The following is a 26,781-nucleotide window of genomic DNA, read 5'->3' as shown; positions in this document are numbered from 1 at the left end:
AATGTTTCTGCATCTTGCTGTCCCCAGTAGTCCAGCCCAGAGTACAAATGGATAGTTTTTAAACAGTAGATTGGCTTTTGGCTTATAGGACAGGCACTAAATTCCTTAATTTTGCTTATAATTGCAAATACGCTTCTTGACTTTAGAAACAGGATTAAGCAGGTCAGTTACTTCATTCTCTCATTTTGCAGGGGAAGAATCTAAAGCTGAGACATGGTGTTTGCATAGGGTCATTGTAGTCAGTAAGTTGTAGAATCCAAGATATATTGCCTGATACTCCAGATCAGATTTCCTTACAGGCATTCCTTGTTCTATAGCACTTTGCTTTACTGCACTTTGCAGATATTGCCTCCCCCTCCCCTTTTTAATACAGATTGAAGGTTTGTGGCAACCATGCATAGAGCAAGGATATTGGCACCATTTTCCAGCAACATTTGCTAACTTTGTGTCTCTGTCACATCTTGGTAATTCTCACAGTATTTCAAAGTTTTTTATTATTTACAGTAATCTGTGATCAGTGATTATTTATAGCTTACTGAGAACTTGGATGATGGTTAGCACTTTTTTAGCAATAAGATTGCTAATTAAGGTGTGTACATTTATTTTTAATTAAGGTGTGTACATTGTTCTGTAGACATAATGCTGTTGTTGCACACTTAGACTACAATACTGTGTAAACAACTTTTATATGCACTGGGAAACCAAAAAATTCTGCAGGGAAGACGAGGGCTAGATTAAGTTTGTATAACTCCAGCTGCCTGTGTGTATCAGCTGAGTATCCTCCAAGAGCTTTCTTTTAATAGTTAATTCTAAGGAGGCATCAAAGCCCCCGTAGAGTGGACATTCACTCAGCCATTGATTTTTCTTTAGTAAACTGTTGAATGGAATGGGATTGTCTTCCTCCATTCTTTATGAACAGCCTCAGTACAGAAGAGGGTTATTTAATCGTTCTGTTAATACATAGAAATTAATTCTCATCTTACACAAAGTCAGCAGTTAACTGAGAGTGACAAATATCATTTGTAATACTGTCTTCAGAACATATCCACCATACCCAGTCATTTTGCTGCTATGTGAAAAAACGCATAGCAAGCGGTTTTACTTTGTTAACATGTTATTTTAATCACAATCATAAGAATCCCTGAAAGAGTTCACTTTTTTATTCTCACTGGTTCCGCACTGGCAGCTAAGCTGTTGAGCTTCTGTGTTTGTTTTTGATAGAAGCTTATTTTATGGCTCCAGAGGACTAGAACAAGGGCTTTCTTATTTGGTTCTAACATAGCATATCCCAGTGAATAGAAGTGTCTTCTCAGCCTGTAAGAACAGAGCCAGTACAGCTGCTGCCCTCAGATTGACTGATGATGAAGTTAAACTCTGAACTATGTTGTAACTGAATATGGAGATTAATGGGGAAATAGGGTAATTCATATTTCAGGAATATTTTGGGAGTTACCAGTGAGGATACCAGAAACCTGGATTGTTGGGAAGGTGGGAGAACTATAACTATAAATGTTTTCTGTATCTCCTATATACCAACTAGTAACTCAGGGTTACTAGTAATTTAATCAAATTCTTTCAGTGCTATAACATTATGCATTCATTATAAGATCTCTGGTCTCCATTGTGGGGAGGGAGTTGTTTTCTTTTGTTTTTCTTTCTTTCTTTTTTTTTTTTTTAACTAAGTGAGGCCTAAAGACTCAGTTACTTGGAGGAACTGATCTTGTCTTCTTGGGAATGGCTCGACTGTTAGGAGGAAGAAAGATATACTTGACAGGTAACAGTGCTGGGTCTTTTATAAATGCCATTAATTGGGTATACTCAGTACCTACCACAGTTGAGCAGGTTTTCAGCTGTATTCATATACAGTGATGCTTATTAGGTTAGTTACACTTTTGACACAGTCCTGCTGGCCTGTTCAGTTTTCCTAATCCTTTGTGGAAACAGGTTTGGTATTTTAATGGTAGTTTTTCTTTTACATTATATAAATATAAAAATCTCATGCCTGCCTTTAATGTTTCTAAAGTTGCAAAATAGTTACTTTCCTTTCAAATATAGTTATAATACTGACTTTGCTTTTCCAAACTTTATTAGTTTATTCATTTAATAAATTTACAGAGCACCTCTACTGTGTGCTAAAAACTGCTAGAATGAACTCGTTAGACATGTGTGTGCCTTCTCCACGCAGCTCAGTTACTGGTTTATGAACATCTGTTATTTATATCCCCTAAAGATTTCTTACAAGGTTAAATAAATTTGGGAAGGTACAACCATCTCCATTTTTAGAATCACAGTGAATCTTATTTAGATTAGGAATATACCTATTGTTCTTATTCTCCCTTTAGGGATTATAGCTATATATCATTTCTTTTAGGTAGTTGGGAATCTAAGTTAGAGACTCTTCAGATGTAAATTTTTCTTCCAACTTTTAATAAAGGAACTAATCTTAATCTTTAATCAAAATTTTAGAGGTGCATGGGAATGGTATCACCAGAGATTTACTATAGCCTCTTCTGGCCAGATTGAGTCATTACAGCTGTTTTCCATTGTATTACTCTTCGTGAGGATTTCTCTGGCTAAATCAGATTTATCAGTATTTTGGGTGTCTAGAAACTACCTGCCCCTAACTCCATTCTGCTTTGCTGCTAGAGAACTTATGCAGACTGGAAGTAAGAGAAATGGACAGTGTTTTTGAAGACCTACCAAAGAGAGCCCATGATTGACAATGCAACCAGAGGTAGAACTAAGGAGAGCTGCCGTCCTATGAGAAGACTTCTTGTAGGATCAGGGGCCTTATCCAGAAAGTTGCTTGGTTCTCCCTGAATTTATTCTACATGGGCTAGATACACAGGCTGCTCTTCCTCCAGCCGTGCTCAGGGAAGCTCCATATAATTTTAACAGGACCAGAGCAATCAAGATTGTACCCATTCAGAGCTGTGAGACTCACTAGATTTTTAGCTTGAAGGAACTGTTTGGAGCCTTTCACAGAGAAATAAATGGCCTTGAAAGGTCAGAATCAAAACCTGTTTTTAAAAAATCTGTGTCAAGTGATACCCTTTTTGTTTGATCCTTGGCTAGAAAATGACATCAAAGACCCTTTCCCTTCTTAGTTTGCTGTTAATAGGTTCTTAATATGTTGTAATCCAGCTGCCATCAAACATGGTACTTAGCCTTTTTGCAATCATTTGCTGAGTTGCTTTTCTCAGGATGCAGTTTAAGAAGCTACAATAGAATGTTCGGGTAAAATTAAAATTATTGCAACTTGTTTTTAAAGATTACCAGTATTTCAGTTCCTCCGGTGACATGAAACAGGTACTTAAGGGGTGCCTAGGGGTAGTCAGTTGCTAACGCTCTTTCCATTGTCTGAGCATGTCAAATAGAACATAACCTGACTAGGTTAATTTTAGTATCAGATTCAAAGTTCAAATATATCAAAAATATTGTTTTTTTTCCCAGTCAATGTTGACTTCCTAATGGACAAGTATTTGCTATTTTCCAAATATTTCTTAAATTTCAAAATGGAATTTTAAAGTTAATGGGGGAAAAATCCAGGTTTCACAGCCATCCCTGGTCTCTCTGGCAAGTCTTAAAAGTGCTTAACTAGGTGGAAAATGGGTGGGGCCTAAGTGCTATTTCTCTTATTCTGGAAAGCAGAGTCTCAAATTAGAGCAGTGGACCAGAGATGCAGTCTGTCATCCTGCTGTCAGTCAGACGAGGCAGTAATCTTTTGGTTTGGTGTTTGTTTGTTTGTTTGTTTGATTTTGTTGTTCTCATTACTGTTCTGTGTTTTTCCTTTTCTGTTTTATTGAGTTTTGCTTTATTCCTCACTGCTTTCTGACACCGTCTCCCTTTACACCCTCACTCCCCCTACCCCCATCCCCCACCAAGTGCTTTTCTTTTGCCCATTTATATGCCTTGACTTTCCCATTTTGGTCTCTATACAGTCTGTTCCTTATTTCTCTGGTTGTTGCAGCTTCTGAGCTAACAGAATGCTTCTGTCATGCTATGTGTTTAAAGCCTTGATTTTATTGCTGTCATACAAAACTAAACTTGACGTGGCTGTTGGGCTGTTATTTACAGTTTATTTCTCTCTCTGCTGCACTGGTTAAAAGGACACTGTCAAGGTATTTTTTTTAATAATTTTTCAAATCATTTTCTTCACTGTTTACAGTAACCCATTAAAAGCTTGAAACTTAGATTCTTTCCCTTCCAAAGATCCTCTCCATCATACATTCACACTGGTTTGTTGTTGTAGAGTTGCGCCTATATGTTGGGCTGGTGCCATTTGAGTTTTTGTCATTGAAAGCGCATGTAAAAAGGTTTTTTTGTGGGGAGTGTGGGTGGATTAAAGGGGAAAGTGTTATGAATCAAGTGGGCTGCTCAGCAGATAGAGGGAAGAAACAAAAGGTCAAATTTGGTCCCTCTAACCTTGACAGTGTCCCTTTAAATGTTTCTCTACCACACACCCTGGACCCCAGTTACTGAGCCTGAGTGCTGCATACTTTTTCAGTATGAACTTCCTTATTGTGACTGTCACCCTAGCTACAAAGATTAAAGCTTGTCTGAAGCAAGCCATCCAGTTGACACTGGAAGAGCTTTAATCTGTACCATTTGCACACTTGTGTATTGGCGCATTCTGCCCTATTGCATAGACACATGTGATCTGGTTCCTCTTGTTTCTGTAGCATCCTCTTGCTGGGCATTTTTGAAGCCGCATACAGAAATATCACTATTTTGTACTCCAGGGAAAGCAGTCATGCACATTGCATCAGTGATCAGTTAAGAGCTCCTAACTATATAGACTTTATATTAAAAATATAATTGTTTCCTTATTTAAAGAAGTACCAAATTTAGACTTCCTAGAACTGTCTTTGGTAACATCATTGTAGGAGTTACACCAAGCAAAATTTCAGCATTGTTTTGAGCTGATCTCGATATATGATCCATCATATCATTGAGGAAAAGTAACTGATGAGCAAGTAAATGAAATTCCTGTTAAGAGGTTTCTTCCATCAGCCCTGATGCTGTGTAATCAGAACAAGTAGGGATGTCACTAAGAGCTCCTTTCTTTGGCCATGGAATTGAATGCGTAGGTCAGATTTGTAGAATCCACCAAGTCTTAGGTACCAATCATATATAAAGGGCACCAAGCATCCAAAGCCTGATTGTCTGCCTTAAATTTCTCAGCATAAGCCAGAAGATTCTCAGGGATTTTTATTTCTTGGGCCAAGGGGGATTCTCTGATTCATAAAGATTTCCTGATCACTCTCATCTGTGGCCTTTTAGAATTTGATGCTTTAGAATATGACTCTGATTGAACCCATAGTTATGGTGTCGTATCTAATTCCCAGAGAGAATTGTGGTCCTTTTCCCTTTCTTGTTTTGGTTCAGATTGTTCTTCCCGCTGTATTCTTTTGCCACACCGTGGTTCATCCTGCAGTTACTTGTGCAACTCCTCAGTGAAAGAGCATAGACTAGTGCTTTAAAATTGACTGTTTAATTGGAAAGGCAAAAACTAAGGAGTTTCAAATGAGAGTCGTATTACTGTGATGATCTTGTCCACAAGTTACCTCTGAATAAAAGATTACTCCTCCTTGGCCTTAGTGCTTATTAGAACTTTCTTTAATGTTAACCAGTTTTAGGTTGACTGTAAAGTGAAATTCCATATTTTGAATTCCATTTCCAGTTGATGCCCAGTTTATCCTGGCAAGAGATGCTTGCTGTAGGCCTGCTTGCCTTAGATATGCTTTTTCCTTCTTGCTACTACCACAAGTTCAGGAGAGTTGCAGGTGCATTTTACATTTTGCTTAAGAATTAAGCAGTAGCAGAGAGGTTTGTGTCAGCTAACTGATGGTATCAGTAGGCAGGGGCACAGTAAGGATTAGGAACATGGTCTTAAAGCTTGATGATCTGCTTTGCAGTCTCCTCTCTTCTTGAACAATAATGAGCCAGACCTGGTACCTCAGTCACTCATAGTCTAAGAGCTTTGGACATTCAACTCTGAACTTAATTGGTGCTGTTAAACACTGTTACCCTGCAAAAGAATGAAGGTGCTGTTGTGTTCTTATTAATGGCCATGAATGTCACTTCTCTTCCCTACTCCCACCTGAAATTCATCTTTGAGGGGAAGGCAATACCTTGGGCTTCTTATTTTTCCATCCTGCCCTTACTCTGGAAGGTCCTCAGGTGTGTTGACACAGTTTTTGTTCTCTGAGACTTCTCCAGTGTGGTGTTTGCATGTTGGCCCAGCTTATCTCAGTGCATGTCAGCTCCAGGACACCCTGTGCTCCACAAAGCTTCAGTTAGCACCAATTAGCACCAGTGTGAATCCTGTGGCTATTAATAGAGGTGGAGTCCCAGCTCTGACAGCTAAATTGGGAGAATAGGAAAATATCAGAGCCAAAACATTTCATACGTCATTTAATGAAATTGACCCCTTCATAGAAAAGAAAGTTTAAATTATTGCCCTCAAAGTTTCCCCCTTTGAGGTACATATTTTGACCTTTTAAAAACTATAGAGCATTTGTGTTTTCATGGATGGTTATTATGTTTTAGCCTTTTTATAAGGACCAACTCTGCTATACTTCGGATTTTCAGGTTCCTAAAGAGAAAGATGAAATGGTAGAGCAGGAGTTTAACCGGTTGCTGGAAGCTACATCTTACCTTAGTCATCAACTAGACTTCAATGTCCTCAATAATAAGCCTGTGTCCCTTGGACAGGCATTGGAAGTTGTCATTCAGTAAGTACTTTGATACTGCTTATTGTATAGTGAATCACATTTAGACATTTGCTGTTTGTGAGTTTTTCAGCAAGTATTATTTGAGCTAGTTTTCACGTGAATTAATTAAATCCCAAAGTAAAACCATTTAAAATAAATGATCTGTAAGGCCCCTCTCAGTTCTAAAATTCATAGCTCTTATGGTACTGAACTATATTTAACATAGCTTAGAAAATAATTTGCCACCAGCTAACTTTCTTGTTCCAAAGTATTAGAAATTTCATTGGGCCTTGATGTCCTTGAATGGTTTTGTTGGGCTCCTGTTTTGTGCTGCAACGCTGGCTGTGTGGCCAGGGCATGTGTATTATCTCTTCTAGGTTACAAGAAAAACATGTCAAAGATGAGCAGATTGAACATTGGAAGAAGATAGTAAAGACTCAGGAGGAGTTGAAAGAACTTCTTAATAAGGTGAAATTTTGAATTCATAGTTAAAGCTGCATCAGTAGTGGGGGGAAAGCCTTTAGAAGTTTTTAAAGTTTTGTTTTTTGTTTTTTCTTAGAAAATAGTGACTAACAAAAGGCACTGTTTTCATCTGTCAGTCTTTCAGTACAATATTATTGGTAAATTTTTGCCAGGGGAAATTGGTCTTTCTCATGCCAGGTTCCCTTTGGCTGTTGCAAAGGTAGCCCAGTGCCCTCTGCTACATTCTGGGATAAAAGGGAGATTAGCTGTGCTGGGGTGAAGTTCCCACTGAGGAAGACAACAAGTCAACAGCCAGGACCATAATTCGTTGCCATGATTACTTTGCTTGAGGTGCCCAATATGGGGATATTCCCCAGTTGTGTGTCTATTGAGGGTTCTTCTTTCCCACCCCTTCCCAGAGGCCCAGCTCCAGACTGGGAGACCATTTGTTTCTCCTGATCCTGCCAGCGGCAAATATAACATCAGCTTAGGAAGAAAACATGAAGAGGGACAGCCCTGTGGGGAGCTTTTTAATGCAATAATCTTAATGCAGGATGCAAACTGGGTGCATCTTGTGACCAGAGTCTTGCTTCACTCTTTGTCTTGTGTCTTCATCCTGTCAGATGAAGAGGTCTGTGGCACAGCTTCTTCATGGGTTGTAGCATGTGTGAAATGAGCAGAGAAGCTAGAGAATGGCCGGCTGATGGGATAGCTGTAGGGCCCAGTACCATCAGAAACCTGAGAAACTAACATTAGGAATGGCTCTGGGTGGTTCTGTGTGGTGATTTAGCCTTTTACGTAATTTAGAAAACAAATCATAACGATTTGTTTCCCAAAACAGTAAGTTTAACTTAAATTGGTAGTGGGTTTTTTCCCTGGAAATATAAATATAACATATATTGATTTTTATATATATGTTAATATTTATGAATATGATGTGTAATATATATGTTATATATACTAATGGAACATTCCTGGCTCTCCATTTGTTTTGGAAGACAGATGATCTTACTTCTCTGATAATGATGGGATATCTCTGTGTTGAGCCATACAAGATTTTGTTCCTGTCCTAAAATGTGTAGAAGAGGTATTTAAGAATTCTAAGGACTTGCATCGTAACCTGTTTTGGTATAATAGCAGTTTAGGGGAGAAACGAAAGCCTGTGATTTGGAGATGGATTATATCACTATCTGAAATGGTAACTTTGTATTTTTCCCTCTTAGATGGTAAATTTGAAAGAGAAAATTAAAGAACTCCATCAGCAATACAAAGAAGCATCTGAGGTCAAGCCACCCAGAGATATTACTGCAGAGTTCTTAGTGAAAAGTAAACACAGGGATCTGACTGCCCTGTGCAAGGTGTGGTAAACATACATGCCTAAGTGGTTTTACTTGGAATCCTAAGAAAGAGTATAGATCTAGGAAGTTTTGGAAGAGGGAAAGCAACTAGCTTACAGGTGCCAATGGTAGGAAGGATGCAGGTTTGGTAACAGGAGCCAAGGGGACTAAATGGGTTAGTGGGATTTGAGATCTGCTTTTTCTTTAGGATTTCTGCTTTGTTTTCACAATCTCCTCCTTTAACTTACTTAAATCTCAGTTTAGCTCCTTATCACAGTTTATCCCTGACAGTTTGGAATAAGGACATGGACATGAACTTCGGTCATTTGGTATCATACTCTTAGATTGAAATCCCTAACTTAGTATTTCCTAACCATGGGATCTTAGACTCCTTAATCACCTCGTTGATGATGTGATATTAATACTTCCCAGTTTTAAGGGATCTAAAATGCTTTATCCCAAGAAGATGTGTATACAAACATGTGCGCGCGCGCGCACACACACACACACACACACACACACACACACACACTGGAATACTACTCAGCGATGAAAAAGAATGAAATCTTGCCATTTGCAACAACGTAGATGGAACTGGAGGGTATTATGCTAAGTGAAATAAGTCAGAGAAAGACATATCGTATGTTTTCATTCATATGTGGAATTTGAAAAACCTAACAGAAGACCATAGGGGAAGGAAAAAAAAGTAGTTACAAACAGGGAGACCAAACAGGACAAGCTGAGGGTTGATGGAATGAGTAGCAGGGGAAAATGGGTTGATGGACCTTGAGGAGGGCCCTTGTTGTGATGAGCACTGGGTGTTGTAAGTGATGAATCATGGGAATCTACTGAAGCCACTGTATACACTGTATGTTAACTAACTTGACAATAAGTTAAATGGAAAAAAAAAATTAAGATGTTTTATCCCATGGTAAGGACATGGTGAATACACAGGAAATGGTAGTTGCTATTCTTTTTCACCCTTATTTGGTAGCTCAGTTGTATGCTATTCTTCATTTCCTCCACCTGCCTGCCCTCTCCTTGCCCTGATCCAGCCTTAAGCTAAGGCACACTTCCAGATATGACCTGGACGGGGATGTGGTCCAGGCCTTACGCTTTGTTGTATGAACAACTAGGTTGGTCTCTGACCCATCAAGGTCAACCTGGTTCTCTTAATTTTATCAGGAATATGATGAATTAGCTGAAACACAAGGAAAGCTAGAAGAAAAACTTCAAGAATTGGAAGCCAATCCCCCAAGGTAAGGATAACAGACAGATGTTCAGAAAGATCGCTTTTGCTATTCTGTTATATTTAGAAGGAAAATTAAAAGCACTGTGAGTTTTTATTTATGTCCGGTGAATGGATTGTAATTTTAATGTGTAAGAGTGTCTTAAATACTTAAATATATTGATTTTTTAAAGATAACCTTTCTCCATAAGATCTGATATTTTAATGAAATATATTGTCTTCTTTGGGGTAGAAGGTAGTACTATTTTGTTTCCATAATTTTGAGGACTAGGAAAGTATTACACTGTTTCCATTGAATTTTTGACAGTGAATACTTGTATGCTGATACTGTGCTCCATTGGGCATCTGGCCTCCACATATGTATCTCGTCTGTTCTGTAGTTGCGCATGCTACTACCATTCCTGCTTTAAAAAAAAAATCATGCTTTATACAACAGATAAGCTTTTATAATGCCAGGTATCGATATGAAGAAGTCATTTTTTCAGACAAATGAAGCCTGATAGTAATTTGCTTTAGGAAGTGAGCTTGGCACTGCTCTAGGCACCAGTAATAAAGGAATTTCTTTATAAAAGGCACAGTACCAGGCTTGGGTTCCCTCACAAATATTGAGATCATCCACATCAGCCCACGGAGAATAGTAGTGATGTTCTTTTAATAACCTGTGTCCCTCTCTTTTCATTTTGCAGTGACGTGTATCTCTCATCAAGAGACAGACAGATACTTGATTGGCATTTTGCAAATCTTGAATTTGCTAATGCCACACCTCTCTCTACACTCTCCCTTAAACATTGGGATCAGGTAAGTTTCATTATCCTGTCTTTTGCTGTGTGTGTCTTGGAGTGCTTAGAGAAACCGTTAATTTGTATGTATGTGTTTAAACAGCTTTATTAAGAAGTATAATTTACAGACAGTACAACTTACCTATTTTAAGTGAACAGTTTGAAGTTTTGCCAAACCTGCATGGTCATGAACCACCACCACCACAATCGAGATACAGAGCATGTCCATCCCCTGAAAAGTTCTCTCTCGCTTCTTTGTGGTCAGTCCCTAGCCCTCCCACTCCTGGCCCGAGACAACCTTGATTTGCTTTCTGTTACTATAGTTTTGCTTTTTTAGAACTACATATAAATTGAACCATATGGTATATAATCACACAGGATATAGCCTTTGTGTATACTTAGTATTACCAGTTTTTTAAAATTTAGTCATTCAGATGGGTGTATAATACTCTTTCCTTGTGGTTTTATTTCACATTTCCTGGAAAATGGGTGATATGAAGCATCTTTTCATGTACTTATTGGCCATTCGTATATCACTTCTTGGGTGAAAAGTGTTTAGATCTTTTGCCCATTAAAAAAATATCTGGTTGTCTGAGTTATTGAATTGTGTTAAGAATTCATTATGTTCGTTAGATTCTGGATGCAATTCCTTTATCAGGTTTATGTTTTGTAAGTATTTTCTTCCAGTCCACAGCTTCCTTTTTTATTTTCTAAGTAGTACCTTTCAAAGAGCAAAACTTTTTAATTTTAGGAAGTCCGTATTGCTCAACTCTCTTTTAGGCTTTGTGCTTTTTGTATCCCAAAAAATCTTTTGTTTAAACTTAGATCAGTAGGTGCGCCTGGGTGGCTCAGTCAGTTGAGCGTCCGACTTCAGCTCAGGTCATCTCTCTCTCACGGGTTCGAGCCCCACATCAGGCTCTGTGCTGGCAGCTCAGAGCCTGGAGATTGCTTCGGATTCTGTGTCTCCCTCTCTTTTTGCCTCTCCCTTGCTCACACTCTGTCTCTCTCAAAATAAATAAACATTAAAAAAAAATTTTTAAACTAGATCACTCACTAATTTTTCTGTTTTTTTCTTGAAGTTTTATGAACTTAACTCTTACGTTAGGTCTGTGACCATTTTGGGGTTTTTTTGTTGTTTTCTTTATGATCCATTTTAATTTTTGTGTACAATGAAAAGTGAGGTTAGGGTTCATATTTTTCCGTATGGTTATCTGATTAATTCTAACACCATCCATTTCTTCATTTGTCTTCGCATCTTTGTTGAAAATCAGTTGACCACGTGTGAGACTATTAATGTTTTATTTATTTCTGCACACTTAGTGGTTAAGCAGTACGTTTTAGATCAAGGGTATTTTATGAAATATACGGATTTTTTTTTTTAATTTTTAGATGTTTTTTTATTTCTGAGAGTTAGAGAGACAGCATGAGCAGGGGAGGGTCAGAGAGAGAGGGAGACACAGAATCTGAAGCAGCTCCAGGCTCTGAGCTGTCAGCACAGAGCCCGACACTGGGCTCGAACCCACGAACCATGAGATCATGACCTGAGCTGAAGTCGGATGCTTAACTGAATGAGCCACCCAGGCGCTCCAAGAATCACCTTATCGATTTTTATAAAAAATACCTCCTGGGATTTTGATTGGTATAGGGATTTGAACATGCTATAGCTCTCCATGTTTTAGGTTTTCTTTAATATTTCTCAGCAGTATTTTAACAGTTTTCAGCGTACAGGTTTTATACATCTTTTGTCGATTTTTTTTTTTTTGAGGGAGAGAGGGAATCCCAAGCCGGCTCCATGTTCAGCACAAAGCCCTGGCATGGGGCTCAATCTCAAAACAGCAAGATCACAACCTGAGCTGGTATCCAGAGTCAGCCGCTCAACCACCTTAGCCACCCAGGCACCACTTATTGAATTATTCTTAAGTATTTTAAGTGTGAATTACTCTTGAACTGGTGAGAAATCACAGAGCTTTTTAGATCTTGAATGGACTAATCTCTCAGTCTCAGACTTTGATCAGACTGAAGACTACAGAAGTCACTATTATATTTTTACTTAGATACTTGCATTTTCATTGTACATTTTCCTAGTAAAATTAGTTTGAATTCTTAATTTTTAGGTTATACCTTCGTATTCTTTAGTATTTGAATTAGAGTGAGGATTGGACTTGTGAGTGGTAAAAATCTTTCAGAATTCCCAGGTTTTTTTTTTTTCACATAAATACTAAATTAGGCCCTTCCTAGACACTGATTTATCATTTGAAGTTTCAGCATGTACCCATTTGTAATCTTATTAAATTTTGAGTGTTTTGAACTGACTGGTATGAGGAGCAGATGAATCCATTACTAAGTAGTGAGTTCTGCCATCCTGGTATTTTTGTCTAGTTTGAAAGAATCCTGCTATGTTTTCCCCCAGAAATTTCACGAAATTAGAAAATACTGATTAGCCTTTAAGAATTTCTCTATATAGAAAATTTTTCAGTAAATTCAAAGAAATGGGATCATTTTAGGAATTCTTCCAGGTCACATCTTGACTTCTTTACTACATGGATCATCTTGGGCCTTTCTTTATAATCCCAGATTATTTTCATCTGTTTCACCACCTTGAGTTTTAGAAGTCTTCCTCATCTTTCAAACTTGTATGTTTAATAAATAAAAACTGATTTTGCTCTTAGGTAAAAAATTTAATTAGGATGGCGAATCTGATATCCTGTCAAATCTGTAATGCACTCAAAAGCCAAACAAACTAAGCATCTGAATGTACTGAATCATCTTTCTTTGCGAGATGTCAACCCCCCTTTGGGTAGTCTGGATTGAGGGGTAGAGTGTAGGGCTGTGAGGAGAAAACTCTCAGATACGGCCATTAGGGACATTTTAGCATCTTTTCTTTTCCTTCCAGTTTCCTAGGGCATCTGTAGCTGATGACTGAGTGGTGGTTCTTCAGTTTCTGCCTTAGAATATTGACTTTTCTACCAACTGGTGTTTTTCCGTGTTAATCTTCCAGAACTCCATATATTTGGCATAAATTAAGAAAACATGGATGTGTGTCCTTTTCTCTCTTTAGGATGATGACTTTGAGTTTACTGGCAGCCACCTAACGGTGAGGAATGGTTACTCTTGTGTGCCTGTGGCTTTAGCAGAAGGCCTAGACATTAAATTGAATACAGCGGTGCGGCAGGTTCGGTACACAGCTTCAGGTAGGTCACTACATCGCTAGTAAGATAAACCTCTTACTCTCAAACTGATCATTTGTTGAATTTGACCTACAGAAAAAATGTTTGGTACATTTTCTGATCAAATATTGTGTAAACTGCCTCCTAATTTTTTAAAAATTTGCATTTACAAAAGAATTGAACCTTTTAGAGGCTCTGACGTTCTGATCCCTTCATTGTGTAAACCAAAAATCTGAGGCAAGTTTTAGAGTTTCCAGTTTGTACGTGAATTAGTTTGATATTGTAACAGTAGCCATTGAGTTTGGATCTCATTTTGCTGAGTGTACTCTTAAATACCAAGATTTTTGCCTCTAGACACAGTGGGACCCTACCCCTTGTATTTCACCATCTGCGTCTTGATCTTTGGATCCATTCCTTTACATGTAGGCTAACCGCTCAGACTAGTTTCTGATTCTAGGAATCTGCTAATAAGTTGACTTCAAAGATGGAATTGCCCTGTGATTCCCATGGCAGCTCAGTACTCACTGTTCCTGGTTTCAGGAACTGTTCGGGGTTCAGAGAACCCGCTGTCCACCCACCTTTGGAATTAATAGTCTTTAACTCTTTATGATAGCTAGTCAACCCACTCCCCTCTCCCAGGACCCTCATGACACGTGGAGATGTGGCCATCAACCTTGCTTGCCCTTCATGGCCCATATTCTAGAACTGCAGAGATTACCACAGATATATATAGATTTTTTATAACCACTGAAGCCGTTTTCCATTAATTTTCCCTTCATATGCAGCTTCTAGCTGATGAGACCTATAGCCTTTCAACAGCCATTTTCAGGCAGGTTAAGAACAGTGAGAAAGTAGACATGAATTGAGCTTTCATACCAATTTTGAGGTGTTTATATATTTTTTGAAATTATATAAATGGGTATTTATTGAAGGAAAAATCAAAAATGAGGAAAAATAACATTAACCTATTTCCACTGCCTTTTCTGCGGTCTACTTTGAGCTTTATTCCTGCGTCACAGTGCATTCTCAATAGCCTGCTCTGCACCACAGTGTTGTGGTGTCATTCTTCCCTTGTCCTTAATAAGTCCCTAACCACAGTGGAGAGGTATTGCTTTTATGGTTACAGACCTTTATTCTTAACTTTGGCCTAAATTTACTTCATCCCTGATAAATAATAAGATTCTTCTGTTATTCCAGAAGATCACTAGTGTATCAGGAAGGTAAGATAATGTGGTGGTGGTGAAGATCCAGGACTCTGAAGTTGGACTGTTAGTGTTTGAGTCCTGGCACCTGTTACCCCTGTGGCCTTAGACAAGTTATTTCTCCACTGCCTCAGTTTTCTTCTATAAGAAAATTAATAGAACAGATGTCATAAACTTACGGTAAGAATTATTGGAGATCGTGTGTAGAGTCTACTGTGCACTGAATATTCAGTGTCATCTTTATCACCAGTAAAGTCTTTTCCCTCCAACCTCTCTAGGATGTGAAGTGATAGCTGTGAATACCCGCTCCACAAGCCAAACCTTTATTTATAAATGTGACGCAGTTCTCTGTACCCTTCCCTTGGGTGTGTTGAAGCAGCAGCCACCAGCTGTTCAGTTTGTGCCACCTCTTCCTGAGTGGAAAACATCCGCAGTCCAAAGGATGGGATTTGGCAACCTTAACAAGGTAACTTGCCCGAGGCGCCTCTCTGCATACCTGCTGTACAAATACCGGTCTTGGTGCCCTCCAGTCAGAGAGCACAGAGCTTTGCGTTTCTGTATGTTTTGCTGTGCTCTCAGCTCTTGTCAGCTCTGTGACATCAGGGGGAGTTGAGGCCTGTCAGTTCTTTCATTTCAGTGCCTAATTATATATAAAGTATCTATGAGGACTTAGTCTTCCGGGATCACTTCTCAAACCCAAGCCTATGAAAACCGAGTTCTACATGTTGTCCTAAGTAATACATTTATAATAGCGATTTCTAGGCTTAGATTGAGAGTGGATTAGAGGAAACATTAATAAGGTCTGAGGAAGAAGTATTTCCTGTTGAGGCACAGCCCTGCTTAAAGCCATGTTCTTGGAGTTGTGTCATCAGTTCATGTGCTCCTTTTTACACTAGGTGGTGTTGTGTTTTGACCGTGTGTTCTGGGATCCAAGTGTCAATTTGTTTGGGCATGTTGGCAGTACGACTGCCAGCAGAGGTGAACTCTTCCTCTTCTGGAACCTTTATAAAGGTAACTGCTTCCTGGTTTTAATCTTCTTCGTATCCTTACAGGAGTAAAGAATTAGGAATATTCTGGTTTTTTTCACATACATATGTCTTGATTTTTCATTAATTCAACCAACCAGCAATTCCTGAAAATTCTGCCTAGGTGCTGGGGATATGGGGGGGGAGGGGGGTAAGCCTGCCTTCAAGGAGCTCACAAACTAGTGGCAAATACAGTAAGGAGGTGAGCAGTCTAGGAACAGAGCTCGTAAGTAGAAGGTCACAGTGAAAGCCCAGAGCGCTGTAAAGAAAACATAAAAAGCCTGGAGGCACAGAACCAGGGAAGCTTCCCCCAAGGTAAAACTTGCATTCCTCATTCTCAGACTTTTGTATCTGACCGAGCCCAGAATCTTTGATCACTTCCTTTAGAATGTATGTATCAAACTCCTACCTCCTGTTTTATGTTCTTCTGTAATTGGATTGTTCTTCTATGCGGTGCTTAAAATATTTATTTTCTATATGTGTGTGTATGCATGTATATGAAACTATTTCATGTCTTCTACTTTAGGGCCTCTGTATTTACTGTGGTCTGGGCCTGGGAAGCTTTTATTTTTCTTCTCTTTGTTCCCAACATGGCATACTCTGCCCAGCCTTCAGGTCTTGACCTAAATAAATGCCACTGTTTCAGAGTCCCTTCAGGACACACATACCTCCACTGCCTCAAATCTAAATTAAATCCCTGTAGGGACCCCTGGGTGGCTCAGTTTGTTAAGACTCTTGGTTTCAGCTCAGGTCACAATCTCTTGGTTTTGTGAGTTCAAACCCCACATTGGGCTCTGTGCTGGTAGCATGGAGCCTGTCTGGAATTCTCTCTCTGTCTCTCTGCCCCTCCTGTACTCATACTATCTCTGTCTCTCAAAATAAATAAACTTTCAAAAAATTAAAACAAAAATAAATCCCTGTATTTTCTCTGTAACCTTTTTCTTCATTGCTTTTATCAGTGCATAATTATAGCTATGTGATTATTTCTGCTGCTCTGTGGAGTGTATAATTTAGTTTATAGCTTTTATGTCCCAGTATCTAGTACTGTGTCCTGTCACGGAAGTCTGTTACATAAATATTCACCAAATGGGTGGGTAAAGGTGGTGATGGGCTTGGAGGGGCCTGGAATAGTTTAAAGGATGTAGCTCTTGCCCTGGAGTTGTCTAAGGTGGTCAGGGCTAAGGATTCTGTGCCTAAATATTGGAATACTTGGTTTCCTTAGAAAGGTCTGAAGTTTCATCTTCAAGACTTCTGTATTCCACAGAATTACAAGTGGTTAAGTACGTGAGTCACTTTCCTCACCTATAGTTTGCCAGCTCACTTCTAGGGATGGAATTTAAGTTGCTGTTCCAGAAGCACAACTTGTCTCCAGCACAAGTGTTGCATGTCTGTCCCCTGGTCATCAGATTTCAGGGTGCCTAGAAAGAATGTGGGACCTGACAAAGAGGTTCTTGAGGAAAGTCTGTAGGAGAACCCTGGAATTGTCCTTTCTGTTTCTCTAGCTCCGATACTATTGGCACTAGTGGCAGGAGAAGCTGCGGGCATCATGGAAAACATAAGTGATGATGTGATAGTTGGCCGATGCCTGGCCATCCTCAAAGGGATTTTTGGTAGCAGTGCGGTGCCCCAGGTAAGTAAGTGGGTAGGGGCAAGTGACTTGGGGATCGGGAGTTCACGCTAAAGCAGAGTTTGACATGGTCTCTTTACATTGGCCAGGACAGTTTCAGCCAGAACGGAGAAGCAGGTGCTGGGTTTACGTGAATGCTGAGGTTGAGAGTCCATGATGTAAGTGTAGGGTTTAGAAAAGCCCCCCAGTAGATGGGCTGGGGAATCGAGGCAGCTATTTGCTTCATATCCCTGCTTGTCCCATCCCCTGTATCCATGTGTGGAGTCACACCACTCCGCCCTTTTAGACAAAGCAGTCAGACCTCCTTGGGGGCTGCCTGGGTGGCTCAGTCAGTTAAGCGTCTGACTTTAGCTCAGGTCATGATCTCATGGTTCATGAGTTTGAGCCCTTCATTGGGCTCTGTGTGGACAGCTCAGAGCCTGGAGCCTGCTTCGGATTGTTTCTCTGCCCTCTCCCACTCCTGCTCTCTCTCAAAAATAAACATTAAAAAGAAAATCTCTTGGTACTCTTTTTCTATTCTTTAGGCCCACTGAAACACTTTAGATCCTTAGGATTCCTTTGAGAGAAGGCATATTAATGCTTCATGTGAATTAATGAGAGAACAAAAGTTAAGTCTGGGTAAATCTCTAGATTTCATTGGGCAAGCAACATGGAAACTTAGAAGCCATTTGTGTTGTGTGTCGTATAGCAGCAGCACTCCTCACCTAGCTAGCCTGTGCCTCCTGCCTCTTCATAGCTCTGTCGCGTCCCCACCCACCTCAGCTTTTCCACCTTTCAGAGATGATTGGTTTGTCTTTGTCCTATAGTAACTACTGCTCATGCTTTTTCCTTTAGCCCAAGGAGACTGTGGTATCTCGCTGGCGTGCTGATCCCTGGGCACGGGGTTCCTATTCATATGTAGCTGCGGGGTCATCTGGAAATGACTATGACTTAATGGCTCAGCCAATCACTCCTGGCCCTTCAATTCCAGGTGCCCCACAGGTGAGAAACTGGCAAACCACCAGGGCTTATTTGGGAAAAAGCCAGTATCCCAGGATTTCAGGGTAAAATTGATGCCGATGATTTTTTTTTTTAGGTTGGATCCCTTCAAATAACCAAGAGCAGAGGCACCAGTATTATTTGTGTCTGATTTCTCACATTGTGGCTCTGTAAATCTAGGCAGTCCAAGTTCACAGTGGAAGAGTCCACAGTATAAGCCAGTTTTTTCCTTATTCAAATTTTTGTCCCTAAAAGACAAAAAACATTTTTAACATTGCACCCCATTTTGGAATAGCTCATAGGATTGTTGCAGGGTGTCTCCAGGACATGCCCCTGAGGGTTCCTTATCTAGATGATGCCAGACCCTGCTCCAGAGAGTAGTAAGGCTTCCTCAGGACGCTGTGAAGCTGGCTCTGGAGCGGAGAGGCAAAGGTGTTCTGAATAAGAACAAATGTTGGATTCTCTATGGACAGAGTAGTCTGGAACCCCTCTGCCCCAGCAGTGCTGTATGAGGCAAACGAAGCTCTAAAACTGGGTTATCTCCCAGCACTAAATGATTCATAAGAACAGATGCGGTTCTGCATCAGCCTTGGAATAAGGCTGGGCTGAATTTTATTTATTTACTGTTGCATTTCTACTTCTGTCAATTTTGGAATGCCCGCTGTTCAGGGAGACCCTCTTTGGTAAAATGATGGTCTGTGATTGGCAGGGCAGCATTCAAAGGCCAACGGGAATTTAGCAGTTCAAACACCACAAAAGTGTTGTGTTGGCAATCTCTGATTTTCTCAATTTTTTTTTCTTTCCTGAAATAGCCAATTCCACGACTCTTCTTTGCTGGAGAACATACAATCCGTAACTACCCAGCCACCGTCCATGGTGCTCTGCTGAGCGGGCTGCGAGAAGCAGGAAGGATTGCAGACCAGTTCCTGGGGGCCATGTACACCCTGCCTCGCCAGGCCACACCAGGCGTTCCTGCACAGCAGTCCCCAAGCATGTGAGACTGATGTGGGTTCTGAGGGAAGCAGCCAGTGTGCGTGTCTTTTGCTGTGCAGGCAAAGCTCTTGTAGCAATACTGGATCCCACGGAGAAACTCATTCTGGCATCTGGGCTCCCGTTCAGCTGCTGGAATTCATGATGCCAGGTGGCCAAGGAGGTTGCCTCCTTTGAGTGACTTAGAGCTAGAGAGGCAGTTGTCCGTTAGTTTGGGATTTGGTGTTCTTCCTAAAGACTGAGGTAAGCAAGTGTGGGGAGAGGACATCTTAGTCTCTTGGTGTGTGGTGGTTTTTTATATTTTAAAAATAAAACTTCATATAAAATTAGTCCTGTCTTTCATTGTTTGCCCTTGGAGTTCTATACAAGACCCTCTGGAAATGGCAGTGTTATCCATGTTTACATAAGGAAAATATTTATATAAAGGAGAAAAGTGGTTGGGTCAGGTCTGAAGATAGGGTCAAGGGGGCCCCCACAGAAGCAATGGGCTCCCTAATCTGTGGAACTAGAGAGTTTCCTGTTGGGACTGTGGAATGAGACTGTACGCCAAGAGTATGAAGCCATAGGTCAAGCATACAGATACTGGGAAATTGTGAATCGTTAACAAGGCACAGAGTTGCAGTGTGTCTCCAGTAGACCATCTGGCTTTACTCCCCAGGTTCCCTCCATGGGTGTGTACAAACCTTCCACTTTTGTCCTGAGGGAAGATTCCATTTCCTTGCTTTTTTAGCTTCTGGTGTTTTCCTTGATTTGTGGCCCCTTTCTCCATCTGCAAAGCACACTCCTTGAGGGTTGCCTTCTTAAATTGCAAAGAGGTTACTTCGCAATTGTCAAAGCACATTACTCCGATCTCTGCTTCTCTTGTTCTCTAGTCCTGTCTTCAGGTTTCCCCTGTTAATAAGGCTACTTACGATTTCATTTAAAGTCCTTACTCTTGTCTACAAAATCCCTTTTGCCACATAAGGTAGTAAAACGTTTTTATAAGAAAGGAACTATAGTAACTTCTCAAGTGTTCCTGTTTCCTGGAAACTGGCTTACTAATGTTAATTCTTCCCTATAATTAGCCTAAATGAGGTTTTATTCTTAGTAAAATTTAGGGGACATTACATTTGTGGTCTGACGATAAGATGAAGATGGAGAAAGCTTTGCCCCTAGTCTTGGAACGAGTAACAGCAATGGGGAAAGTCTGCACACCAGGATCGGGACAAGTGGTGTAAAGGTGAGAACAGCATGTGGTGGGAAGTATACGGACATTGACTTTGGACCTAGACTTGAATCCCAGCTGTGCCATTAATACGGTAACCTCTACAGTTAGGTGCTTTTAACAATTTTTTTTAATACATGGCTTAGGTAGCTTGAGACAATGATAATTGTTTTAAAACTAAAAAATGTAGCAGTTAAGCAATTCTAAGCCCAGTTTTGTGGGTGCTAGGTGTGTCGTTTTCCAAGCCTCAGCAGGTTTCCAGTCTTGAGGGCATCACTGAGTATTTTAAATAAAATACAGTGAAACACACTAGCTGTATCAGTGCATAGACAACAGTTGTACTCAGAGGACAGCAAGAGAAATGGCATCACTGACACACAGAGCACATGGAAACTAGGGAGCTTTATTGGTTACATATTGTGCTGCAGAGCCAACAGACAGCATTAGAGCCAGAGGATACATGCAGACAGGCAGCTTCCACTACACACATGCACCCAAGGAGCCCTGAGTCACTGCTCATGGCTTCACCCTGGTTTCCAGCAACAGGGTCCGGCCTCCTTGGTCCCAGGCTTGGAGCAGGAATGTAGAAGCTGCTGCACCTAGACTCCAAGGGGCAGGGGTGAGACCAGAGCACCTGCCTGAACAAGTAGATGTGGACTGACAGATACTGATGCCCCCTAGCACAGGGGCCTTTAATGCATTAACAGGGTTTTTTGAGGGCTACACTTCCCTAGCCCTCCCAATCTTTAAAATACAAAAAAATAGACTTTATTCTCTTAAAAATACATTCCATTCAGTACATGTTCTGAGCTGTGAAGCAGCAGGAAAATAGGGCCCCTTTCCTATGATCTTGGTTGTGAGGCTTTGAGGAGAACCCTGTGCCCCACCCAGGGTAGACAAAAGATAATCCCTAAAAGCAGCTCTTCCAAAGCAGTCTTGTCAGAGTAACATACAAACCCCACATCAACAGAGGCAGCTAGGGACTGGGTCCCTGTTCCTTTACTGGGAAATGGTAGCACTTGGCACTAACCCCTAAACGTAAAGCACTAAAACCGCCCCCAGGAGGACAGTTCCAAGATCAACCACAGACCCTCCGACACCCCGTGAGAGGGGAATGACTTATGTGCAGGCTTGCCCGGAGCAGAGGCTGGAGTCCTTGGCCCCACTGCAAATCCCCTTCGGCCACCATCCCTGCAGCTTTCTCTGGTTGCTTGTAGTGCCCGAGTAGTGAGACACAGGCGGCAGCAGGTGGAAGGGAACCCAGCCTCTGGCATTCAGCCAGCTCTGCTTCCTCCAACCAAGCAGCTCTGGAGTGCCAGGTTTGCCCGGCTTGCTGGACCCCCTGCCACAATGAATACACCTGCCAGTAAAATCTAGAGTCAGAGCCACACTGCAGAAGAGACTTGTCATATAAGTGGGTTTGTTGGCAGGGACAGTGGGGATATTTGGCTTGATTGAGCAGCTATTTAATTACCAGGTCTCCCCTTTATGTGGAAATTTCTTCCAGGACCCCTGATGGTGAGGCCTGGGTCCAGATGGTCACAGAGGTTGCTTTTCAGAAAGGTGCCTTCCAACTTTGGAATTTGAGAGCCAGCCTTGCCAGCCATTTGAAACCCAGAGGAACTGAGCCTCCAGCCTTCATCTGCTATTACAATTGGTATCTTCTGCAATGCTGAGGACACTTAAAAATAAAATCTATTTTACAATGGTTCTAGAAAGTATGCAGAGTAAGGAAACACAATATCCTGAAATAACTGTTACAATCAAACCCTATTGCACTCAGATTTTAAGATAGCAGCCCCCAGCAAGAGGGCACCGTGGCTGTCCCTCTTCCAGAGCATTTGGGTAGTGGCAGATGTTGGTGCTGCTGCAGTGTGGAAAGATCCAGACTTTGGCACCAGGAGCTACAGCACCAGAATCCAGGGCTCCAACGCCCAAAGAAGATAATTAGTGGCAAAATCTTTGTAGGCATGGCTTGGCACCCTTTTGTTTCCACCAGCCGAGAAGAGCCACAGGCTTCGTTTCCTATAACCTCAGTTGACCCCCGCAGAGGTCCATTTTCTTTGGACTCTCAAGGTTGCCAACCAGTGAAGGATGGCAGGGAGGCTGCAGGTAGAAAGGTTACGCTTCGGGCAAGCTAGTTTCTGGCCAGTGACCCAGAAGCAGCAGCAGGAAGAGATTTTAAAAACAGCATCATAAACTGAGCATCTGAGTCAGCACTATGGAAAGATGAGCTACACAGTAATACCCTTAGACTGGCACACCTCCAGAAAAATGGGAAGTATGCGCAAAACATTCCTGACCCTGAAAGGAAGCTCATCAGTGTACCCTAAGCCGCCTCCAGGATGTCTGGGTCTGATGGCCGTCACGGGTGAGGCGGACGCTGGTTCCCAAGTGTAGGCAGGGAATATGGCCCACAGCAACAGGAGACGGCCACCTTGTGTCACAAAAGACGGATGCTGTGTGGCAAGTGGGCAAGGCTAGTGCCAAAAGGGCTGCAGAAGCCGTCTGATCTAATCCCTTCATCTTACAAACTAGAAGAATGAAGGAGCTTCTCTGAGCTCATCCTCCTGACATTAGAACACAGAAAGAATAAGGCCCAGAAAAACAAGGCTGGGGGAGGACACATTCCCCAAAACCATCTGGATGCTACCTTCCAAAAGCAGAATCAGGACAGTGTAAACAGAACCACCTCAGAATGCCAGATTTAGGACCCTTAGAGACCATTACACAGAATTCAAAGAATTCATTGTATAGATAAGGAAGCTGAGGCCCTAAGAGGATGGTGACTTGCCCAAAGTCACACAGCAAGAAAATACAAAGCCATGAAGCAAATTCAGCTTTCCTGACTCCTAAGTAATGCTCTCTTTCACTATGAAGGAACAGTGTCTGTGCCATTAAAAGTAGCCTTTGAAAAGGGATCCCTTCTTTGAACTGAGAAAGTTCTACAAAAAGCAGTGCCAAGAATACGTGGTTCTTTTCAACTTCCCCATGTGCCATAAGGAAATTAATAAACTTTATGTGGCTTCCTGAAAGGTTTGCTGCATTTTGCACTGTATACACCTGGGGCCCTGAGCGGGCATTTATTACCTTTCCTCCAGTGAAGTCATCACGACAGTTTGCAGAAACCGTGGGCCCACTTCTGTAGGAATGCATCAGTCTGGTAAAGTGCGATACCTCCTCCTCCATGGGGGATGAAGGAAGAGGAAGGAAGTCCATGCCTTTCATGGAACTATTGCTTTGTGGAGTGACTGGGGAAATGTTTCTTCCTGCCCACTTTCCCCCTTGCTGGGCACTTCCTAGAAGGCAGAGTATGCTGGGTCAGGCCCAGTTTAGTCCAGAAGTATTCCAAAGATGGAAACGACGGAGTCAGCCTGATGTCTCCAGCCATGGGAGGAACAGGCAGTGCCAGCAGCATTACTGGTGCCCAGGGAAGGAGATGCGTGAGGCTTGTGCACTTTGAGATGCCTTTGGAAGGTGAGCATAGAGCCAGGGGAGAGGAGGGATGATGATGTCATTCCAATAGGTGGGTACCCGTGTGTTCTGCCCCCAGGAAACAGCAGTCAGCCAGGGGGCCGTGTCCGAGAAGCTTCAGCCTGAAGGTTGGTCCCGTAATCCCTTCGAGGCAGCACAGACCTCTTCTGCTGTACGAGTCTGAAGAACTCCAAAGGGGAAAGGAGTGGAAGCCCCCTAGATGGAGGTGATGGATGCTAAGTCTTAGGGGCCACTTTGGCCCCCAGGGCAAACAAGGAGTGAACTGGATGCGGTGAAGAGACTAAGAAACGAACCACACAGAAGGGGCTGCCCGCTGACCCACCAAGGAGCAGAGAAGAGATTTTAGCTGCTGTGGTACAGGGAGAAAACCGGGGTTTCTAGATCTTTCCCCATCTGGGGGCCAGAGTGGCCCATCCGACCTGGGGACAGGGGCAAGGACAGAGAACTCATGCATCAAGGAAGGCTAGGCCTGGGTGACTATGTCCAGCTTGTAGTTTCTGATCCCCTCTGGCCAACTGGTAAAATGACCCAAGCCACAGCCTGGTCTGCCAGTCTCCCAGCCAAGGCCTGGCGTCTAGCCTGGTTAACTGGCCTTGCATCCTTCATAGGGCAGGAAGGCAGGAGAGCGGAGAAGCAGGAGCAGAAGAGACAGCAGACCTCACCCAGCTGGTTCAGTTGTCCTCGGCACAGGGCCTGGCGGGCCGTAACCGTTCCTCGGCCCGGGCTCGCCCGGGCTCTGGCAGCCCCTGTTTCGCAGGCAGTTCAGACCGCTCCAGGGAGTTGTGCAGTCGTCTGTGGCCACCAAGTGTGCAGTCATCACCTTCCTCCTGTGCCAGTAATGACAAAAGTGAGCTGCAAAGGACAATAGCGAATAACAAGCCCCCCCCTCCCTTCCCCAGTGGTCCTCTTCAGCCTGGCAGAGGGAGGTGCAGGGCAGGCAGATCACCACGTAACTGCAGAGATTCTTCTCTGGCCTGAGGGAACTCAGGTAGACCACAACCCCCCAGGCTGCCCGGGGCTCAGAGGCAGACCGGCAGCTCACAACTGAGCAGGGGCCAGTGGAGGATGGGGCCGCACCATGTGGTCCCGTAAGGAGGCCCGGCCATCCTGGAGTTCTGTGCGTGCAGGCCGCAGTCCCCTGCTTGGGGGGCGAGGGATTAGACTGCTGAAAAGGACAAGACAAGCTTTTCCTACTTCCCACTTAAAAACTACTGAAAAGCTCAGGTGCCTTCCCTCTTCGGCCCTACACCTATACCTCATCCTGTCTCGGCCAGAGCCTCAGGGGCCTAAACCCCTCTCTCTTCACTCCTCTTCCATCAGAATTCTGCCTTTTCAGTGTTTTGGGTCCTTCCCAACAAACACATATCAAAGAACAGAAGTATGAGTGAGAAAGGTTGGCGGGGTAGACCGAGCACTGGATTCAGAAACGGGAATCTTGGGGACACCTGGGTGGCTCAGCCAGTTAAGTGTCTGACTCTTGATTTGGGCTCAGATCGTGATCTCAGTTCTTGAGTTCAAACCCTGCATCGCCAGGCTCTGTACTGACAGCATGGAGCCTGCTTGGGATTCTGTGTCTCCCTCTCTCAAAAATAAACAATTAAAAAAAAAGGGGGGGGGGGATCTTAGCTTATCCAGTAATTCAGTTGGGTGGCCTTGGGTAAGACGCTTTTGTGTCTCCGACCATCAGTGTCCAGATCTGAAAAATGGAGGCTCTTGGAGAGACTGAGACGGTGAGGACATGCTCTGTCAGATGGTGAGTACCCAGTATGGACTTCTAGGACATTTCAAGTAAATACACCATCTCCTGCCTTTTAAAAAGAAGGAAACCCACGTCTTACGTCCAAAACGTCTTTCATCCTCATAGGCTCCACATCTAAAAGACACTCCCAGGGGCTTCCCTTTTAGGTGCTGTTCTGACACTCTGACCCTCAAAGGAGGTAGTGGTTCTGGATTTATCTATCCTGTAAGGAGCCATACTGAACCAGTCCTGGCCTCAGACCGATGATAGAAAAATGGCTTAAGCAGGTTTCTGGGGCAAAATAAAGTGACACATGGGCACAGAGTGTATAAAGTAGGCCACTGGAAGCCCTCATTCTCATGCCCCGTGTGCCAGCAGCTGGCAAAACTCTGCTGTGGAGACTCTCTCCCTGCCCCCCTCCTATGTGCACTACAGAGGGGTCCCTGGGTACCCTGGCCCAGAGCTTCCCATGGCTGCAGCTGGTTCCTGTGCTTCTAGGTGCTGCTTTGTTGGGTTTTAGGGGAGTTCTTTTTGCTCTGCTGGCAAACCAAGAGAATGGAGGCCAGCTCGCTCTCCTTTTTGTGTGGCCTTCATATGTAGAAGAGACAAACTGGAAAAGGAGGTTTGGGAAACTCCTGCCGCTCTCTGCCAAATACCTTCTTCAAGGTACTTCACTCTTGTTCAAGGCCAAACCTACCTTATTTTTAGCAGTTCTCTGAGCAATCCAGCTAGCTCTACCAGGATTTCCCAGCCCCATAACCCTGAAACACACACGTCAGGACAGAGGGAGCAAAGAGGAATGTAAAACAGTC

At 42.5% G+C, this 26,781-nt stretch overlaps 2 protein-coding genes across 6 annotated transcripts in view; one reads left to right on the top strand and one right to left on the bottom strand.

Annotated features, from left to right (window-relative positions):
• Positions 1-19,861, top strand: part of KDM1A (lysine demethylase 1A) — a 58,887-nt gene extending 39,026 nt beyond the window's left edge. The window contains exons 11-21 of the mRNA XM_077775532.1: positions 6,595-6,737; positions 7,094-7,184; positions 8,402-8,536; positions 9,701-9,774; positions 10,451-10,562; positions 13,602-13,734; positions 15,191-15,378; positions 15,809-15,923; positions 17,440-17,567; positions 18,399-18,545; positions 19,355-19,861. Of these exons, the coding sequence (XP_077631658.1) occupies positions 6,595-6,737; positions 7,094-7,184; positions 8,402-8,536; positions 9,701-9,774; positions 10,451-10,562; positions 13,602-13,734; positions 15,191-15,378; positions 15,809-15,923; positions 17,440-17,567; positions 18,399-18,545; positions 19,355-19,540 (1,452 nt within the window). The 3' untranslated portion in view covers positions 19,541-19,861. The remainder of the gene's footprint in view (positions 1-6,594; positions 6,738-7,093; positions 7,185-8,401; positions 8,537-9,700; positions 9,775-10,450; positions 10,563-13,601; positions 13,735-15,190; positions 15,379-15,808; positions 15,924-17,439; positions 17,568-18,398; positions 18,546-19,354) is intronic.
• Positions 19,862-21,119: 1,258 nt separating this feature from the next.
• Positions 21,120-26,781, bottom strand: part of LUZP1 (leucine zipper protein 1) — a 92,916-nt gene continuing 87,254 nt past the window's right edge. For 2 of the 5 annotated variants that reach the window (XM_077775497.1, XM_077775498.1), the window contains one exon: positions 21,120-25,058. In XM_077775497.1, the coding sequence (XP_077631623.1) occupies positions 24,903-25,058 (156 nt within the window). In that variant the 3' untranslated portion in view covers positions 21,120-24,902. The remainder of the gene's footprint in view (positions 25,059-26,781) is intronic. The other 3 variants (XR_013337961.1, XM_077775500.1, XM_077775499.1) reach the window with 3 other exon arrangements.

The sequence above is a fragment of the Crocuta crocuta genome, unplaced genomic scaffold (assembly GCF_008692635.1).
Source record: "Crocuta crocuta isolate KB4526 unplaced genomic scaffold, BGI_CrCroc_1.0 scaffold127, whole genome shotgun sequence".
Taxonomy (NCBI): Eukaryota; Metazoa; Chordata; class Mammalia; order Carnivora; family Hyaenidae; genus Crocuta; species Crocuta crocuta.
The sequence above is the reverse complement of the archived record's forward strand: the minus strand, read 5'-3'. Positions and strand labels throughout refer to the sequence as shown.